We start from the raw sequence: 19,295 nt of genomic DNA on the forward strand, positions 1-19,295 counted from the left end.
ACTTGAGCCAGCAATTACAGCTAGAACCTTTGTTTTCTGTTAATAGGATGAAGCAGATAGTGGAAGCTCTGAGGTCAAACGCAGTCTTTGCCAGGGCACAAATCAATAATACAAATAAAAATAATCTGTGAGTTTGTCAAACCGCCGCTTATATGAATTCATTTCTAATGTTTCAAGTAGCATTAGACATTCTTAACTGCCATGCAGGTGTGAAAATTAATGAACCAATGGAAAACGTCAAAACAATAAAACGCTGGACCCAGTCGTGGTTCTCGCCAGGTAAAAATGGTGCTTTAAAGTGTTTTTGTGTCTTGTCAATTAAATTAAATAGTAGTAATTTACCTGTACATTTTGTTATGCTACAGCCTTATTCCAAAATGGAATTATTAATTTTTGTCCAGAAAATACCCCATGTGATTTTTTTTTTCTTTTTTATACAAATGTAAATGTCTTTGGCTTATCTGAGGTCGGGTCGTGGGGGAAGCAGCCTAAGCAGAGAAGCCCAGACTTCCCTCCCCCCAGCCACGTCGTCTAGCTCCGCCCGAGGAATCCAGCGGCGTTCCCAGGACAGCCGGGAGACATAAACTGTGTCCCAATTCAGGGTCTGCATCTTGGAGGTGCTGATATTCATCCCAGTCACTTCACACTCTGCAGCGAACCGATCCAGGGAGAGCTGAAGATCCTGGCCAGATGAAGCCATCAGGACCACATCATCTGCAAAAAGCAGAGACCTAATCCTGCAGCCACCAAACCCGATCCCCTCAACACCCTGACTGCGCCTAGAAATTCTGTCCATAAAAGTTATGAACACAATCGGGGAAAAAGGGCAGCCCTGGCAGAGTCCATTTCCTCACTGAAAACGGGTCCGACTTACTGCCGGCAATGCGGACCAAGCTCTGACACTGATCGTACAGGGAGCGGACCACCACAATCAGACAGTCCGATACCCCATACTCTCTGAGCACTCCCCACAGGACTTCCCGTGGGACACGGTCAAATGGCTTCTCCAAGTCCACAAAGCACATGTAGACTGGTTGGGCAAACTCCCATGAACTCTCAAAGACCCTGCCAAGAACATAGAGCTGGTCCACAGTTCCACGACCAGGACGAAAACCATACTTCTCCTCCTGTATCCGAGGTTCGACTATCCGGCGTAGACTACTCTCCAGTACACCTGAATAGACCTTACCAGGAAGGCTGAGGAGTGTGATCCATGATAGTGGGAACACACCCTCCGGTTCCCCCTCTTAAAGAGAAGAATCACCACCCCGGTCTGCCAAGGACGAAAACCATACTTCTCCTCCTGTATCCGAGGTTCGACTATCCGGCGTAGACTACTCTCCAGTACACCTGAATAGACCTTACCAGGAAGGCTGAGGAGTGTGATCCATGATAGTTGGAACACACCCTCCGGTTCCCCCTCTTAAAGAGAAGAATCACCACCCCGGTCTGCCAATGCAGAGGGACCCACCCGATGTCAACACAATGTTGCAGAGTCTTGTCAACCAAGACAGCATCCAGAACCTTAAAGAACGCCGGGCGGATCTCATCCACTCCCGGGGCTTTGCCACCAAGGAGCTTTTTAACTACCCCGACAACCTCAGCCCCAGAAATAGGAGAACACACTACAGATTCCCCAGGCACTGCTTCCTCATATGAAGAAGTCGGAAGTCGTTTTTCATGGCTTCCCTAAACTCCTCCCATGTCCGAATTTTTACCTCCGTGATCGCCGAAGTTGCACGGCTCTTCGCCTGTCAGTACCCGTCTGCTGCCTCCGGAGTCCCATGAGCCAAAACGACCCGATAGGACAATTTTTTCAGCTTGACCACCAGCTACGTGTCCACCAGCGGGTTCTGGGATTACCGCCACAACAGGCACCAACCACCTTGTGTCCACAGCTCCGATTGGCCGCCTCAACAACAGAGGTATGGAACATGGTTCACTCGGACTAAATGTCCAGCGCCTCCCTTGTAACATGTTCAAAGTTCTTCTGGAGGTGAGAATTGAAACTCTCTGGCAGGAGACTCTGCCAGACGTTCCCAGCAGACCCTCACGATGCGTTTGGGCCTGCTAGGTCTGTCCGGCATCCTCCCCGACCATCGGAGCAAACTCACCACCATGTGGTGATCGGTAGAAAGCTCCGCCCTTCCCCTGTCTTTACCCGAGTGTCCAAAACATGAGACCGCAAATCCGATGACACAACTACAAAGTTGATCATCAAACTGCGGTCTAGGGTGTCCTTGTGCCAAATGCACATAAGGACACCCTTATGTTTGAACATTGCGTTTGTCATGGACAATATGTGACGAGCACATAAGTCCAATAACAAAACACCACTCGGGTTCAGATACGAGCGGCCTTTCCTCCCAACCACGCCTCTCCAGGTTTCACTGTCGTTGCCAATGTGAGCGTCGAAGTCACCCAGCAGAACAAGGGACCACCCCCCCTACCCCGAGGGAATCCAAAGAGGGTAGAGTGTCCACCCTGAGACTGGAAGGTGGTGAGTTCAAACCCCGGCCAAGTCATACCAAAGACTATAAAAATGGGGCCCGTTGCCCTGCTTGGCACTCAGCATCAAGGGTTGGAATTGGGGGTTAAATCACCAAATGATTCCTGAGCGCGGCCACCGCTGCTGCTCACTGCTCCCCTCACCTCCCAGGGGGTAAACATGGGGATGGGTCAAATGCAGAGGATAATTTCAACACACCCAGTGTGTGTGTGACCATCGATGGGGCTTTAACTTTTACTCTAAACTGCTGTTTGGTGTATAAGCACAAACAACAGTCAGGACCCGTCCCCCCACCCAAAGTCGGAGGGAAACTACCCTCTCGTCTACTGGGTTAAACTCCAACATACAGGCTTTGAGTCGGGGGGGGGGGAATTACCATCCCAGCCCGTCGCCTCTCACTGCGCGCAATGCCAGAGTGGAAGAGAGTCCAGCCCCTCTCGAGAGAACTGGTTCCTGAGCCTTTGCTGTGCGTCAAAGTGAGTCCGACTATATCTAGTCGGAATTTCTTCACCTCGCGGACCAGTTAAGGCTCCTTCCCCCCCAGCGAGGTGACGTTCCCCGTCCCAATAGCTAGCTTCTGTAGCCGAGGATCGGACCACCAAGTGCCCTGCCTTCGGCTTCCGCCCAGCTGACACTGCACCCGAATTTTATGCCCCCTCCTCTATGAGTGGAGAGCCCATTGGAGGGGGGACCCACATTGCCTCTTCGAGCTGTGCCAGGCCGGGTCCCACCTCCGGGCCTGGCTCCAGAGGGGGGCCCCAGTGACCCGCTTCCGGGCGAGGGAAATCTGAGTCCTCGTTTTTTCTTCTTCATAAAGGTCTTCAAGCTTCTCTTTGTCTGGTCCCTCACCTAAAACCTGTTTGTCTTGGGAGACCCTACCAGGGGGAATAGAAGCCCCCGGTCAACATAGCTCCTAGAATCATTGGGACGCACAAATTTCTCTACCACGATAAGGTGGGAGCTGAAAAAGGAGAAAAAAAACCAAAACTAAAAAAAAAAAAATCACATGTACTCGCATTTATTGACAGCATTTGCTCAGACAGTAATAACAGCCTCAAGTCTTTTTTAATACGATGCCACAAGCTTGGTACACCTATCTTTGGGCAGTTTCACCCATTCCTCTTTGCAGCACCGCTCAAGCTCCATCAGGTTGGATGAGAAGTGTTAGTTTTTAACCAGGATGTCTCTGTACATTTCTGCATTCATCTTTACCTCTATCCTGACTATGGATGTATATCGTTAGGATATTATCGATACTAATACACATAGAACTTCCTTTTAGATACTGTATATCGGTACTCTTATCCGTAGTATATGTAATTTATTTAAATAAAGATGGGAAAAATAAAAAAATTTATTAGAAATTTTATTAGCAAAAGAGGTTGTATCCCAACAAAATCATATACATCTCACAGAAGGTACAGTAAGTATTTTATCAACAGCTGCTTTTTAAGTCTGTGGGCAGTGCAAAGTGCAATGCAGTTATGTCATCATTCAATTAAAATTAAATTCAATTCAAACAACTTTATTAATCCCTTAAGAGGCAATTCATTTTGAGCATATAGCTTTCAAGGCCCACAATAAATAGTCAATACAACACACATCAGGCAACAACATGAAGCTTAAAATGGATGGCTACCAAAAGCACCTTATTGCAGTGAAACTTGCCAAGGGACATGTAACCAAATATTAACATTGCTGTATGTATACTTTTGACCCAGCAGATTTGGTCACATTCTCAGTAGACCCATAATAAATTCATAAAAGAACCAAACTTCATGAATGTTTTTTGTGACCAACAAGTATGTGCTCCAATCACTCTATCACAAAAAAATAAGAGTTGTAGAAATTATTGGAAACTCAAGACAGCCATGACATTATGTCCTTCACAAGCGTATGTAAACTTTTGACCACGACTGTAGGTGTGCCATGTGATTTTTTAAATTTAGTTTTAGTACATTTTCGCATTGTCATTATGGGGTATTGTCAGTACAATTTTGAGGACAACAATGGATTGATTTAATTTTGGAATAAGGCTGTAACATAACAAAATGTGTCAAACGTGAAGCGCAGTGAATACTTTCTGAATGCACTGTGGGGGCCTATAAAAAGCTGCAATGACTGCGATCGTGCTAATAATACATTAGCATCCAACTATCGAAATAAGTGCTAACTGTTTTTAGTACGGTTGCAAATATACTATTGACTAAACATGTACATACACTCCAGGTCGAGCTATAAGTTGTCCAGTTTTACAGGAACCTCATTTTGGAAGCAATAAAAAAAAGAAAACCTGGAAGTTTTTTCGTCTCTAATTTTAAAAACTGTTTATTAGTAATGGCTGAAATGATAGTGACGCATCGATGAATGATGAATCAAGGAGTGATACGGTGTCCCTCGAAATACTTTGATGTGTGTCATTTGACTGTGAAACACCAAACTGTTCATCAGAAAGTGCTTCTTTCGGATCACGAGTAACAGCTCGTACTGAAAAAAGTCAGACGAGTGTCCTACTGACATCAGTTTTCATCGCCATCTTTGATCTAAATAGAACAGAGAACGATGTGTGTGATTATTTTGATTATAAAGGGCCAAAAAATGAAATGCTTATTCAGGTTCACCATTTGGCTCATTGATTTGCATGTTTCATATTCCATTCTGAACAGCTATTCAGTTGAAAAAAGCAATTCTTAATTTTATTTGCATCTCAAATGTAATAAATAAATTGTACTTGTATAGTGCTTTTCTACCTTCAAGGTAGTCTTAGTGCTTTGACACTATTACCACGTATACTACTGATGACGCAGCATCAGGAGCAACTGGGGGTTCAGTATCTTGCTCAACGGTATTCAACATGGTCACAAAAGGACTGAGGATCGAACCCGCAACCTTTAGGTTGGGAGACAACCACTTTAATGCCTGAGCCATGCTGACTGTTTTAATCCAGCAGATGGTGCCATTATGAAACATCAACACAGTATCAGTGCAGTGTCAATACAGCCAGTGAGTATATGGAACACTCACTGCCTGTATTGACTGCGTCCACTGTCATTTGCCCATCGGTACTGTTGACCTGTGGGCACTCGGGTTGTCAGGATACCAGAATTTCAGTAGTCAAAATCCATTTATTGTGAATTTCCACAATTTCAATACTCATTTGGTACCACAATAAAAAATAAAATGGACCGATGTACTTTTATGTTCACTACTTAATTGAAAAGTGTTTCAAAGTGTGAAGTACAAAACCCAAAACCAGTGAAGTTGGCACGTTGTGTAAATCGTAAATAAAAACAGAATACAATGATTTGCAAATCCTTTTGAACTTATATTCAATTGAATACACTGCAAAGACAAGATACTTACCGTTCGAACTGAAAAACGTTATTTTTTGCAAATATTAGCTCATTTGGAATTGGATGTCTGCAACATGTTTAAAAAAATCTGGCATTAGTGGCAAAAAAGACTGAGAAAGTTGAGGAATGCTCATCAAACACTTATTTGGAACATCCCACAGGTGAACAGGCTAATTGGGAACAGGTGGGTGCCATAATTGGGTATAAAAACAGCTTCCATGAAATGCTCAGTCATTCACAAACAAGGATGGGGCGAGGATCACCACTTTGTGAACAAATGCGTGAGCAAATTGTCGAACAGTTTAAGAACAACATTTCTCAACGAGCTATTGCAAGCAATTTAGGGATTTCACCATCTAAGGTCCGTAATATCATCAAAAGATTCAGAGAATCGGGAGAAATCACTGCCCGCAAGCAGCATGCCCGTGACCTTCGATCCCTCAGGCAGTACTGCATCAACAAGCGATATCAGTGTGTAAAGGATATCACCACATGGGCTCAGGAACACTTCAGAAAACCACTGTCAGTAACTACAGTTTGTCGCTACATCTGTAAGTGCAAGTTAAAACTCTACTAATCAAAGCGAAAACCATTAATCAACAACACCCAGAAAGGCCACCGGCTTCGCTGGGCCCGAGCTCATCTAATATGGACTCATGCAAAGTGGAAAAGTGTTATGTGGTCTGACGAGTCCACATTTCAAATTGTTTTTGGAAACTGTGGACGTCGTGTCCTCCGGACCAAAGAGGAAAAGAACCATCAGGACTGTTATAGGCGCAAAGTTCAAAAGCCAGAATCAGTGATGGTATGGGGGTGTATTAGTGCCCAAGACATGGGTAACTTACACATCTGTGAAGGCACCATTAATGCTGAAAGGTACATACAGGTTTTGGAGCAACATATGTTGCCATCCAAGCAACGTCTTTTTCATGGACGCTCCTGCTTATTTCAGCAAGACAATGCCAAGCCACATTCTGCACGTGTTACAACAGCGTGGCTTCGTAGTAAAAGAGTGCGGGTACTAGAATGGCCTGCCTGTAGTCCAGACCTGTCTCCCATTGAAAATGTGTGGCGCATTATGAAGCCTAAAATACCACAACGGAGACCCCGGACTATTGAACAACTTAAGCTGTACATCAAGCAAGAATGGGAAAAAATTCCATCTGAAAAGCTTCAAAAATTGGTCAGTTCCCAAACGTTTACTGAGTGTTGTTAAAAGGAAAGGCCATGTAACACAGTGTTAAAAATGCCCCTCTGCCAACTTTTTTGCAATGTGTTGCTGCCATAAAATTCTAATGATTATAATGATTATTTGCAAAACAGATTACATATATTGTCTTTGCAGTCCATTCAATTGAATATAAGTTAAAAAGGTTTTGCAAATCATTGTATTCTGTTTTTATTACGATTTACACAACATGTCATCTTCACTGGTTTTGTATTTAAGATTACTGTGCTTAAGTGTCTTTTTTCACATTATTTAAATTGCAGTAGCAGCTGTTAAGAGGTAACTATATATTAAAAAAAGAACTGCAGTGTTGTATATCCTCACATTACACCAAAACAAACAATAATGTGCAGAAAATGTTCTCATAAATAGTCCACTGTTTTACATTAAAAAAGGAAAAAAAAAAACCCTGACAAAATTGTTCTTAATAATCTCAATATGGTTGTGGCATGACATAATCATGTCATGTGTGATGAAATAGCTAATGAAAAGGCTACCCCACATATTTAAAGACCAATCTTTGAGTTTGTATTTGTAATTAGGATCAACATTTCAGGTTGTTTTCATTACCTTGAACATTATTGCTCTATTTTCCAATTTTGTTTATCTAATGTATTTAATGTTCCATGGGTCCATAAAAAAAGAGTTGTGTTCCGTAAATGGCCCCTAAGCCCCATTCTGAAGATCACTGGTTTACATATTTCCCTAAGAAGGCAAAGTGTTGCCAAACAACAACAAAAAAGTTTTTCGAAGCGGTTTTCTTAACACTTATAGAAGCGATAAAGGTTGGGTAACAACTTTCTGGAGGTTTTTTGCTCTCACATGTACTTTCATTTCTGCTTGTATTTGATTAAATGAGTGCATGACGTAAGCCGCACTCTACTCTCTCACGTCCTTCTGTCATTTCACCTTCAAGGCATACATCGATTAAGTGGCAACACAGACCTCTTCTGCAATGTCTTTCTCTGGCGAAGCAGGCGTGTAACAGGTTTGTTGTGAAGCGTATGGTGCAAGTTACCATGCGAGGCCTCGCTTACATTATACATTGGTTTGTGCGCAAGGGAGAAATGGACGCACCAAATCCGCATTTGTGACGTGACAGCCTTCCATAAATACATAATTATATAAAAACACTTGCTCATTTTTTTTAAGACAGCAGGCATTCTTCTCCGAGTCTGATGCAATGTTTACGCTCTGAGAATTGGCGCGGGCGGCCCACCAAAGAAAACGTGTTGTACAGTCACTGATACAAACTATACTCATTTTTGTATGTTGGTATTGACCTGGTATCAAAGTATCGATACTTTTGACAACCCTAGTGGGCTAAATAGTTTTTGTTAATCCACCTGTATGTGGGGAATCAGCGCCCCCCTGTGTTGTATGGGTGGGGAGTTCATTGAATTGGTCGTAGAATCGCCCCCGACTGTACTCTTAGATTGTCAACAAGCTCATTTCATGTAACTTTGGCTTCATGTTCTCCATTCTCTCTTCTTCTTGAGGCTATTTGTTTGAAAGTAAATTTAAGTAAGCCAAAAAAAACCCTCTTATAACTGAGGATAAGAGGACTACTACTAAATGTATTGCTTCACCCATGACAGTGGTCCATCTTTTGGAAGAAGTGTTGCAAAAAAAGCCTAAATGTGGCCAAGAAAAATCAAAAGATGCAGAGGTAAACTTTTGATGCTAGAATATTTTTTTGGGTCAAATTTCGAACGGTACCACCTAAGTGGATGCTGGACTTTAGAGGTTCCACTGTCAAACCTTTTTATTACACGTCATGCTGTTTTCACATGCTGTGGAAAAGTAGAGCGTGTTAAAGAAGAAACATTTTTTTCTACATTTCCAAGATGCTTAGGTGACAAAAAAATAAAAAAAACCTTTGTTACTACAGTTTGAAAAAAGAATGCTTTGAATGGAAATAAAATGGTGTATTAAACTCTTGTTGTGAACCGTGGGAGCTCTTCTTTGTCAAATATAGTTTTGTTCCCAGAAGGCTGTGTACTTACAATTATGGAATAGGCAGGGATGTGGGCATGAAATGTTCAATCAAATGTTGTGAGCGCCGCCCTGACTTCCTTAGTTGGCCCGCGGGCCCCCTGCCCGCCTCTGCCCCATGACGCGGGTTTAAACAACTTCTCGGCTTTGTTGGGATAGCATCTGGTTGCCTATTTTCTTTCCCTACCCTTTTATTTGCTGCCATTTTTTTGCGAGGCATCTCGAGTTGCAGCGGTTAAAAAGGAACGGCAGATGGCCAAAGTAACAGACACTCAGCAGCACAGTGGACACCGGCAGCATCCAGGGGCCGGCCTTTGGATGAAACGCTGAGTGTGTGCATTGTAAACGACCAAAAGGGGAGGAGTGTGTAAAACGGGGTTGGACGGTGGGTTTCTAAACATTCTCAAATCTGCATATGAATATGAAAAAAGGGACGGGTTCAGTTAAAAATGGGGAACGGCCTCATAGACAGCTCATATGCTGCATTCCTGTATTCTTCATCTACTAATTCCTACAGTAAACACTCATTACATGGTCTGATTGAAATGCCACAAAGCCAAATGATAGACAGGAAAAAGCGTCATTTGTTGTTGATTGCGGTGCAGTTAACCCACTCAGGCTTCCCTATCCATTTAGCGGGCCATTAAAAAATGCTGCACTCACAATGTGCTGCTTAATGACTGTGGTTGCTGGTGTGATCTTATACAAGAATGAATTTTCATGGCAAAAAAGTAGTGGTTTGCTTGTCAACATGACATCGACAAGGCGGCGTTGTTGTATAGTTCCATGGCACTCGCTCTTGAAAACTGACACTAACTCAGGGCACCCAACAAGCCATTGCTATATAGTTGAAAGGCCGGAACCGTACAATAAAAACTTTCCCGTGTGGACAGGGCCTCAAGCCATGTCTACACTAAGTCGTTTAACCCATCCATCCATCCATTTTCTACCGCTTATTCCCTTTGGGGTCGCGGGGGGCGCTGGAGCCTATCTCAGCTACAATCGGGCGGAAGGCGGGGTACACCCTGGACAAGTCGCCACCTCATCACAGGGCCAACACAGATAGACAGACAACATTCACACTCACATTCACACACTAGGGCCAATTTAGTGTTGCCAGGTGCATGTCTTTGGAAGTGGGAGGAAGCCAGAGTCCCCGGAGGGAACCCACGCAGTCACGGGGAGAACATGCAAACTCCACACAGAAAGATCCCGAGCCCGGGATAATTATTATTTAGCCTAAGCCCCGTTTCAGCCACACAAAACCAGCGTTTAAGGTCCCCCTCCTCGGACAAATGTTTACACGGGTAAGTCAGCCGTGTAATTCTTGAATCTTCGGCACTCATTGATCGTTTACAAAGTAAGTTCGGAGAGGAAGTGACGCCAGAAAGACCACGCCCACACAGGAAGTGACGTCAGAAAGAACGCACCACAGCCAGCTTCATAATAAAGCGGTTTCGTAACTCGGAGGTAAGCACTGGAAATATGAAGGCGAGTCATCCAGACATGCCGTGTTTCTCCTTCTTCTACATGTACAGACGCTTGTGGAAATCACACATGAATACCGGTACCTTAAGAGAAAGCGATTGCAGCTATTTTGGATACAACACTTCTCAGATGGCAAGAGAACTTTCCAATGTCCGGCCGGGTCAGCTGTGTTTTTACTTAGCGAAAAACTTTTTCCATTTGTCGAAGGAGAGACAACAAGAATGCGAGCTACCGTGGATGTGATAAAAAAGGTAGCGTGTGCTTTGTATTACCTGGCCGACGAGGAAAACGGTGACTGCATTTGGACTGGCAAAGCAGACTGTATCAGTTATTGTCTGCCATGTATGTCGCCAACTCGACGTCTAGGTCCAGAGTATATAAAGTCACCAAAAACGAATGGACAACGAAGGTGAAGGCAAAAGAGTGAGGAGTGTCCTGACCAGATATCTAGATCCCTAGTTTGATTGATGTAAAATATTCTTTATCACATTGCTTACGTGTCTAATAAAGATTTGATTAATTTATGATGGCTCAGGTGTGATTCACTACAATAGGGCCCCACAGCACACTGGATTCCAGTTAATTGAAATACTACAACGCTGGATATTGTTCAGATAAGTTACATATAAGTAATTTCAGTAATGCGGACGCTGTATCGATCCGATGTGGTGAAGAAGGAGCTGAGTCGGAAGGCAAAGCTCTCAATTTACCGGTCGATCTACGTTCCCATCCTCACCTACGATCATGAGTTCTGGGTTATGACCGAAAGGACAAGATCACGGGTACAAGCGGCCGAAATGAGTTTCCTCCGCCAGGTGGCGGGTCTCTCCCTTAGAGATAGGGTGAGAAGCTCTGCCATCCGGGAGGAGCTCAAAGTAAAGCCGCTACTCCTCCACATCGAGAGGAGCCAGATGAGGTGGTTCGGGCATGTGGTCAGGATGCCACCCGAACGCCTCCCTAGGGAGGTGTTTAGGGCACGTCCGACCGGTAAGAGGCCACGGGGAAGATCCAGGACACGTTGGGAAGACTATGTCTCCCGGCTGGCCTCAGAACGTCTCGGGATCCCTCGGTAGAGCTGGACGAAGTGACTGGGGAGCGGGAAGTCTGGGGTTCCCTGCTTAGGCTGCTTCCCCTGCGACCCGACCTCCGATAAGCGGAAGAAGATGGATGGATGGATAAGTTACATTTAAGAACTTGCACACAAAGCAACACCGGAGATGACTATGACGTGTGCATTTTCCGCGCATGCGTACTAGGTCGCATTGCGCCGGCGGACGGAGGGGGGCATTGTTAAACGGTGGCATTGTTGTGTATGGACACGGATAAGGTTAGGTGTGATTTACCCTGGATTACCTTATCCGGCTTAGTGTAAACGGGGCCTCAGACCCAGCATTTCCAGCTCCAGCTTTGCCCCTCCTCCGACGGTTTGTTTCAGGTGCAAACAGCTAAGGGACAGAACAGAGGGGACGCAAGCAAAAGAAAAGAGTCTTGAAGTGTCCCCCACTGTCCCACTGGTACCCTCTGTGGCAGTTCAAACAAGGCCACATGACAAAGATGTCTTCCAGTACGCCAGGTGTTGGTCTCAGAGTCTGCCTCAGGCAAACAGGCACACTCCAACAGGAGGAAAAGCAGGGGGAGGGGATGCGGATTGAAAAGAATGGAGGAAAGTGTTTGCCGGGGAACAAGATAAAAGGTGCTCCGCATGCAGAAGCAAGGGCCAGAAGTGTAGCCGTATTGTTCATGCTGCTACTTAGTCAGGTGCTAATTGCCGCCACCGCTCTCAATTACCAGCCTGGCCTCGACAGGAGGACACCCACCGAATAAACAGCCTGGTTTTGCTGTCCCCTTCCCTTTGTCAGTGTGATCAGTAAATAAAGATCGGTTAGTAGTGGATGGGGAAAAAAGAAGGGGGAGGGTATAACAGCCAGGATGCATGAACGAGCGATGGGTCGTTTGGCCGCTAGACCAAAATAAGCTTGTGCTCCGACCCGGGTGCTTACCTTGATCATATACAGTATTTGGACCATTAAGACATTTTTAATCTAGAAAAAGAAAAAGAGTAGAGCATCATGTGAGACAGCAGTGGACAGACACACAACACTCGCTGAAGTCGCAGGGCGCATTAGACGTACGGGTAAGTTGTCACCGAAGCTTCATTCAAGGTTAATTGAGAGTCACAGATATTTTAGAGGCCATTTAGGTCTGATGAATCGTGCCATTTACGGGAGCTCAAATGTGAGGCAGTTTTGGAACCCAAAGCATTAACGGTGGGCTGTTCACATGGCAACAACAGGCTGGGACACACTACAAAGCAATGCATCTTAACAGAGTTTTAGTGTGAGAGGATATCAGGCCACAGGAGCTCTTTATCTAAAGATGATTTAACATTCGGGTGAATGGAGTGTTGATGGACTAACTCATGCAGGAGGACAGGATGCTGGTGAGGACAGTAGGAGTGTGAAAGTTAATGACTGATTAAGATGGCAAAAAGAGGAAAAGGAGGCAAGACGCCCCCCCTTCCCTAGTAAAATAGTGAACCACTGCAGGGCCACTTAGCACATTGCATGCAGCATATGTACTTAGGTGGACCCCTGGTAGGGTTTGACGCTAAAGCATGCACTGTCCACAGGTATCTAATGATGGTGGTGGTAAGGCCTGGGGGTGAGCTAAATGAACAAACAGATGTCGTGGGCTGTGGCTGGCCGTCATGCCGAGTGAGGAGGAAGCAAAGCAAGCGTCTTACAGTCCAGTTTGGCCCAGGGGTATTCCATGTCCCAAACCATCCCCGGCCAACGCCTGCACGCTGTCATGAAGCATGGATGACATGTTAGTGGCAGCAATGGGAAGCAGAGCAGCACGGAGGGACACACACAAAAGCAGTCTTAATGTTTCATAATACTAGTTTCTCATGCACAGCGTTATTACAGGGGCAATTTCCCCAAATGAAGTAATTAGGTTAATAACTGGGCGGACAATTATTGCAGTTACTCTTGTTTGTTTTCACCAATTTGGAATTTACATTTTTCAAATTCAGAAAACAAAAAGTGATTCAAATAATTTGTGGAGAAGAGGACATATATTTTCAAAGGATATGTTTGGAGTTTTTGATTGATTGAAACTTCTATTAGTAGATTGCACAGTACAGTACATATTCTGTACAATTGCCCACTAAATGGTAACACCCGAATAAGTTTTTCAACTTGTTTAATTACATTTTTTTTTTAATTTTAATTTAACACGTTAATCAATTCATGGTAAGCACAGGAGAACCTCCATTTGTGAACCCCTCATTGTACAAGTGTTTGAATCAACAAACCACACACAGAATAAACGCTTGTCTCAGTCTACCAACGTTTCATCCAGCCATTGTGTGCCTTGAGGTGCAGCCATTTTTTGTCTGGCAGCACAGACATTGTGATATTGTTAGCTACTGTGCTAGGCGCTACTTCGTGTGCTTTTTAAATGTTTTAAAGCCTTTTTACAGCATTTTTATGGTTTTGCTTGCTCAATATGAGTCCAAAGAAAAGCAATGGAAAAACAATGTGTGATTTGAACCATTCAGGAAGTAACCACAGCATTGTCCACACTGCCTGCCCCCGTACATGTTTCTTCCGCTGCACACCAAGAATATTGACCTACAAGATAAAGTGGGTTTTATTTTGTTTTATAAATTAATGTTTTGACTTGGCTGTTAAAGTTAAGGAGTTTTGTGATTTCAAACTGAGTGCATCAGAGGGCCAGTGACAGTGTTTGTGTGAGTGTGTAGGACGGCTGCATACGACAACAGTTCAGCCAGTTATGGTTGTTGACTTTGTTGTTAAATAGAAACCTGATAAAGTGATACATTACCCCATTGTGACGTTCGTTTGATAAGCAATACTGTATAGCACTTTATATTGTGTTCAAAGAATACACACTTACTAAAATATAGACCTCTGTCGAGGCTGGAAACCATTATTTATGTTTACTTTTGAGCTTTTTTCTAATAGTCAACGTTTCAAGACGGATGGGTCTGATTCGACTCCCAACCTCAAAGTCAAATCGTCTGATTTTAACCACCTGCCCCCGCGTACATTATGTGTGTGTTGGGAGGATACATTCATTGCGTTTAACATGTCTTCTTTTAGTTTTAGAAAAACATTCCTGTCTGACGACAAATAGTTTTTAGAAAGTATGAGATAAATCTTAGTTTCGGCTGTCTCTTCCGCTTTCCTCAGAGCAGTCGCCGCTTCCTTGTGAGTCGTCCCGTCTTCAATATCAGCTTGTGCGATCGGGTGCCTCTGAGCATTTGAAATCCCGCAGTCGGACAGATGGGCCGCCTCGCCCAGGAGGTGTCGCTCTGCTTTTTGCAAAGGTAATATCCTTCTGCATGTTCACATACTAAAACTTTGTTATGACTTTTACTTTCTCTATTTAGTCAAGTTTAATGTCTTCTTGGCACCGCACGCCAGAGCCAAGGACCTCACAAACTGTGGTTTAGCTATTTTTTGTTAGTGGAAACATTTGCAAATGAGATGTTGATTTTTTTACTTTATTGAAAGACTGTATTCCTTTTATAATTACCTTTTAATGAACTTTGGAACATTCATGTGAATGTAATAGAGCACATCAATGTGAAGTTACTGACACTTAGTGACCGGTGAACGTCATATATTCGACTGATAATCAACGATAGGCAAAATATAACGAATTGAACCAACTATGAAAATCTTTAGTCAAAGACAGCCCTAGTTTACCTTGTTTCTTATGGAGAAATTTTCTACAATATGCAAACTTTTCTATTTACAAATCCTGTTTAAGAACCAATTAAGTTTGTATATCAAGGATCCATGTATGTTGTTGTTGGGGTTTCGCACTCATGTTGGTGGGAAGTAGCACTATTTCAGAACTACATATAGCACCTTTCATATGATTTCCTACTAAATTCCTATGATACGTCAGGTATGGTTAACATCAGAGAGAGTTATAACATTTTTGTTGGGGTCAGAGGCACATTTAAAAAGCTCTTAATATTTGTCAATTATAGAACATCAGATTGGGGTGAAATATAAATTACCGGACTGAACGAGTTTCCACAGCAGTGATGGTGACTACAGCCTTTGCCCCCTACTGTTAACCATGTTAAACCACCAACCAAGAGTTAAAACGGTCTACAACTCCTATTAACAGATTCATCTATATCGCCCTGTCTAGCTCTATTACAGTTCTTTAATCGAGTTAGGTGCTGACAATGAAAGTGATGACTAGAGGCATGGGTAGAGGCATGGGCGTGCAGTGTTGTGACGCATTTGACCATTTATTTGCTGGTTTCATTGCATTTGAATACCACAGCTGCTGTCTCTCAATTTTATTTTTACTAACAGATTTAAAAATAACAGTGCTTTATACACTTGTCTACCTCCAGAAAGTGCATTGAGACCTAGCGGAGGAGAAAAGTGCAATCCTGTATTGATTTTGGTGAAGCTGTGGATCGATCAGCGCCGGTACAAGTAGGAAGAACAAGATAAGGCACGCTTTGGATTCTATTCATCATGAAGTGATAAGAGTCCTGTGATGACATCTGCGAGCTGCTGTTTGCCGGATGGATCTCTTAAGTGTTGGTGAATGATCTCATGGTGACACACAAACGCACATACAGAGACATGCTGGTCCAGATCTACTAAAGGTTTCCATGTAATAAATGATGTGCAAACTTTATAACAAACACTAAATGTGTGCACAGGGGATTGTGTCTCTTTAGTGAGCAAAATGAGCAGCACAATTAATTTAGGTTTAGGGTGTCTGTCTTTAATTCATGAATATGCAGAATATTTGCTTATTATCAGAACGGCCACAATACTGGGAAGATAAGGTGCTAATATAATTTTCCTGCACAAGCAGTTTGGTTTACCAAGAATAAAACTCAATTGCGAGCGCTACTTTGCGTCTTTATTTAGCATGTCTGAAAAGTACAGTACGTGCAAACTGACACACGGCCATGATGTGAGAAAGAAGGCAATTGCGCAGCACCTCTGTCCTAAATGTGCTTGTCAACATTTTGGACTGTCAAAAATAAAAATGTTAGACATTATCTATTCAACAATTTATAATTTTATAGCAGTTGGGTGACTTAAAGGGGAACTGCATTTTTTGGGGAATTTTGCCTATCCTTCACAATCATTATGAAAGACATGAAAATGGATCATTTTTATTTAATGCATTCTAACTCGTAAATACACGTGAATAACAGCGGAGCCAGTGGGAGGTCATTTATTCCGCCCATAAAACGCAATGAAAAACCATCCAAAAACAATACTCCATTTACATTTCGTCACTTGAATATTAACCAAGTATCAGTGATATTGTTATTATAAGCGCTAACTCAGACAAACTATTTATAGAGGCGCCGTTATCACTAGTGTGTGTGCCAATGTTGACATGATCGACTGATGACCTGCTTCCTCGTTTCCTTGCTCGTCAAACTTTATTCTACACCATAAATCATGCCTCTCACCTGGCTAGTAAAAGAATGAGTAGGTATTCCGACAAGTTGGTGCACTTTGACAGCCAAATGAGACCGGGAAATGGCGAGAACGACACAAAAAGAGGCTTGGTTCGACCCCCCCTTTTCTTCGTGAGGATTCTGAGTCACTGTTCATCTAAAACGGGAATATAACAAAATTATATCAGTCGGCATGCGAATGACAGCAGACCTTGCACGGTAAGTGATGTTTTATTATGTATAAAAAAAGCAAACGGTGTGATGCGTTTTTGAAATTAATGTGCCGTGTATGCTTAAAATGATAAAAATACGTAAATATAAAATATTATTAATGTGCCTGTTACTACATTACATATATACTCACATGTATATTACACCTAAATGGAGGTGTTTGGATATTTGAAGTTTTTTTTTTTTCAAGCAGAATAGAGCGACTCCCATAAGCATTCATTTAATATTTAAAATGCTTTTTTTTTTTAAATCCATACGTTATCATGTCTTTCAATAAAGACTGAATGATAGGCAAAATTAAAAAAAAGACCAGTTCCTCTATAGGGGGCTGATTAAAACAAAATCAATTGATGCATTTTTTGAGTCTGCTAGCATTTTCTTCTTTTACGCTCGTTTTTTTCATATTTAACATATTATTAATAGGGGTGCAACATTTTGTCTGCGATGAGGTGGCGACTTGTCCAGGGTGTACCCCGCCTTCCGCCCGATTGTAGCTGAGATAGGCTCCAGCGCCCCCCCGCTACCCCGAAGGGAATAAGCGGTAGAAAATGGATGGATGGATGGCATTTTGTTTTAACAATGATTCGATTTGATATTTGTATATATGATTCAGGCACAATCAAATTTTTTTTTAGAACGATACGATTCGAATCAATTTAGTAACTTTTTAGCAAAAAAAAGTCAACCAGTGTGACTGTGAAATACATACTGGATACTGGACACAGCAGGTGTAGTTTCCAATATTCCTGTTATTTTTGAGAAGGGAATTACAAACCCAAAACCAGTGAAGTTGGCACGTTGTGTAAATCGTAAATAAAAAATTATATGCAAATCCTTTTCAACTTATACTCAATTGAATAGACTGCAAAGACAAGATATTTAATGTTCAAACTGAGAAAATTTTAATTTTTTTTAGCAAATTATCATTAACTTAGAATTTAATGGAACACATTGCAAAAAAGTTGGCACAGGGGAATTTTTACCACTGTGTTACATGGCCTTTACTTTTAACAACACTCAGTAAACATTTGGAAACTGAGGAGACCAATTTTTGAAGCTTTTAAGATGGAATTCTTTCCCATTCTTGCTTGATGTACAGCTTAAGTTGTTCAACAGTCTGGGGTCTCCGTTATGGTATTTAAGGCTTCATAATGCGCCACACATTTTCAATGGGAGACAGGTCTGGACTACAGGCAGGCCAGTCTAGTACCCGCACTCTTTTACTATGCAGCCACGCTGTTGTAACACGTGGCTTGGCATTGTTTTGCTGAAATAAGCAGGGGCGTCCATGATAACGTTGCTTGGATGGCAACATATGTTGCTCCAAAACCTGTATGTACCTTTCAGCATTAATGGTGCCTTCACAGATGTGTAAGATACCCATGCCTTGGGCACTAATACACCCCCATACCATCACAGGTGCTGACTTTTGAACTTTGCGCCTATAAAAATCTGGATGGTTATTTTCCTCTTTGGTCCGGAGGATCACGACGTCCACAGTTTCCAAAAACAATTTGAAATGTGGACTCGTCAGACCACAGAACACTTTTCCACTTTGCATCAGTCCATCTTAGATGAGCTCAGGCCCAGCGAAGCCGGTGGCGTTTCTGGGTGTTGTTGATAAATAGCTTTCGCTTTGCATAGTAGAGTTTTTAACTTGCACATACAAATGAAGCGACAAACTGTAGTTACTGACAGTGGTTTTCTGAAATGTTCCTGAGCCCACGTGGTGATATCCTTGACACACTGATGTTGGTTTTTCATGCAGTACCGCCTGAGGGATCGAACGAAGTTCACGGCCATTCAATGTTGGTTTTCAGCCTTGCTGCTTACGTGCAGTGATTTCTCCAGATTCTCTGAACCTTTTGATGATATTACAGACTGTAGATGGTGAAATCCCTAAATTCCTTGCAATAGCCGGTTGAGAAATGTTGTTCTTAAACAATTTGCTCATGCATTTGTTCACAAAGTGGTGACCCTCGCCCCATCCTTGTTTGTGAATGACTGAGC

General features: G+C 42.9%; 1 protein-coding gene across 7 annotated transcripts in view; it reads right to left on the reverse strand.

Annotated features, from left to right (window-relative positions):
* ralgapa2 (Ral GTPase activating protein catalytic subunit alpha 2) overlaps window positions 1-19,295 on the reverse strand; it is a 273,154-nt gene that overhangs the window by 2,685 nt on the left and 251,174 nt on the right. The window contains exons 41-42 of one of the 7 annotated variants that reach the window (XM_072913657.1): window positions 13,317-13,376; window positions 12,574-12,615 (exon numbers count right to left, since the gene is read on the reverse strand). The exons of 5 other annotated variants lie outside the window; for them this stretch is intronic. In XM_072913657.1, the coding sequence (XP_072769758.1) occupies window positions 12,611-12,615; window positions 13,317-13,376 (65 nt within the window). In that variant the 3' untranslated portion in view covers window positions 12,574-12,610. The remainder of the gene's footprint in view (window positions 1-12,573; window positions 12,616-13,316; window positions 13,377-19,295) is intronic. One more of the 7 variants, XM_072913659.1, reaches the window with a different exon arrangement.

Source organism: Nerophis lumbriciformis, linkage group LG08 (genome assembly GCF_033978685.3).
Source record: "Nerophis lumbriciformis linkage group LG08, RoL_Nlum_v2.1, whole genome shotgun sequence".
Taxonomy (NCBI): domain Eukaryota; kingdom Metazoa; phylum Chordata; class Actinopteri; order Syngnathiformes; family Syngnathidae; genus Nerophis; species Nerophis lumbriciformis.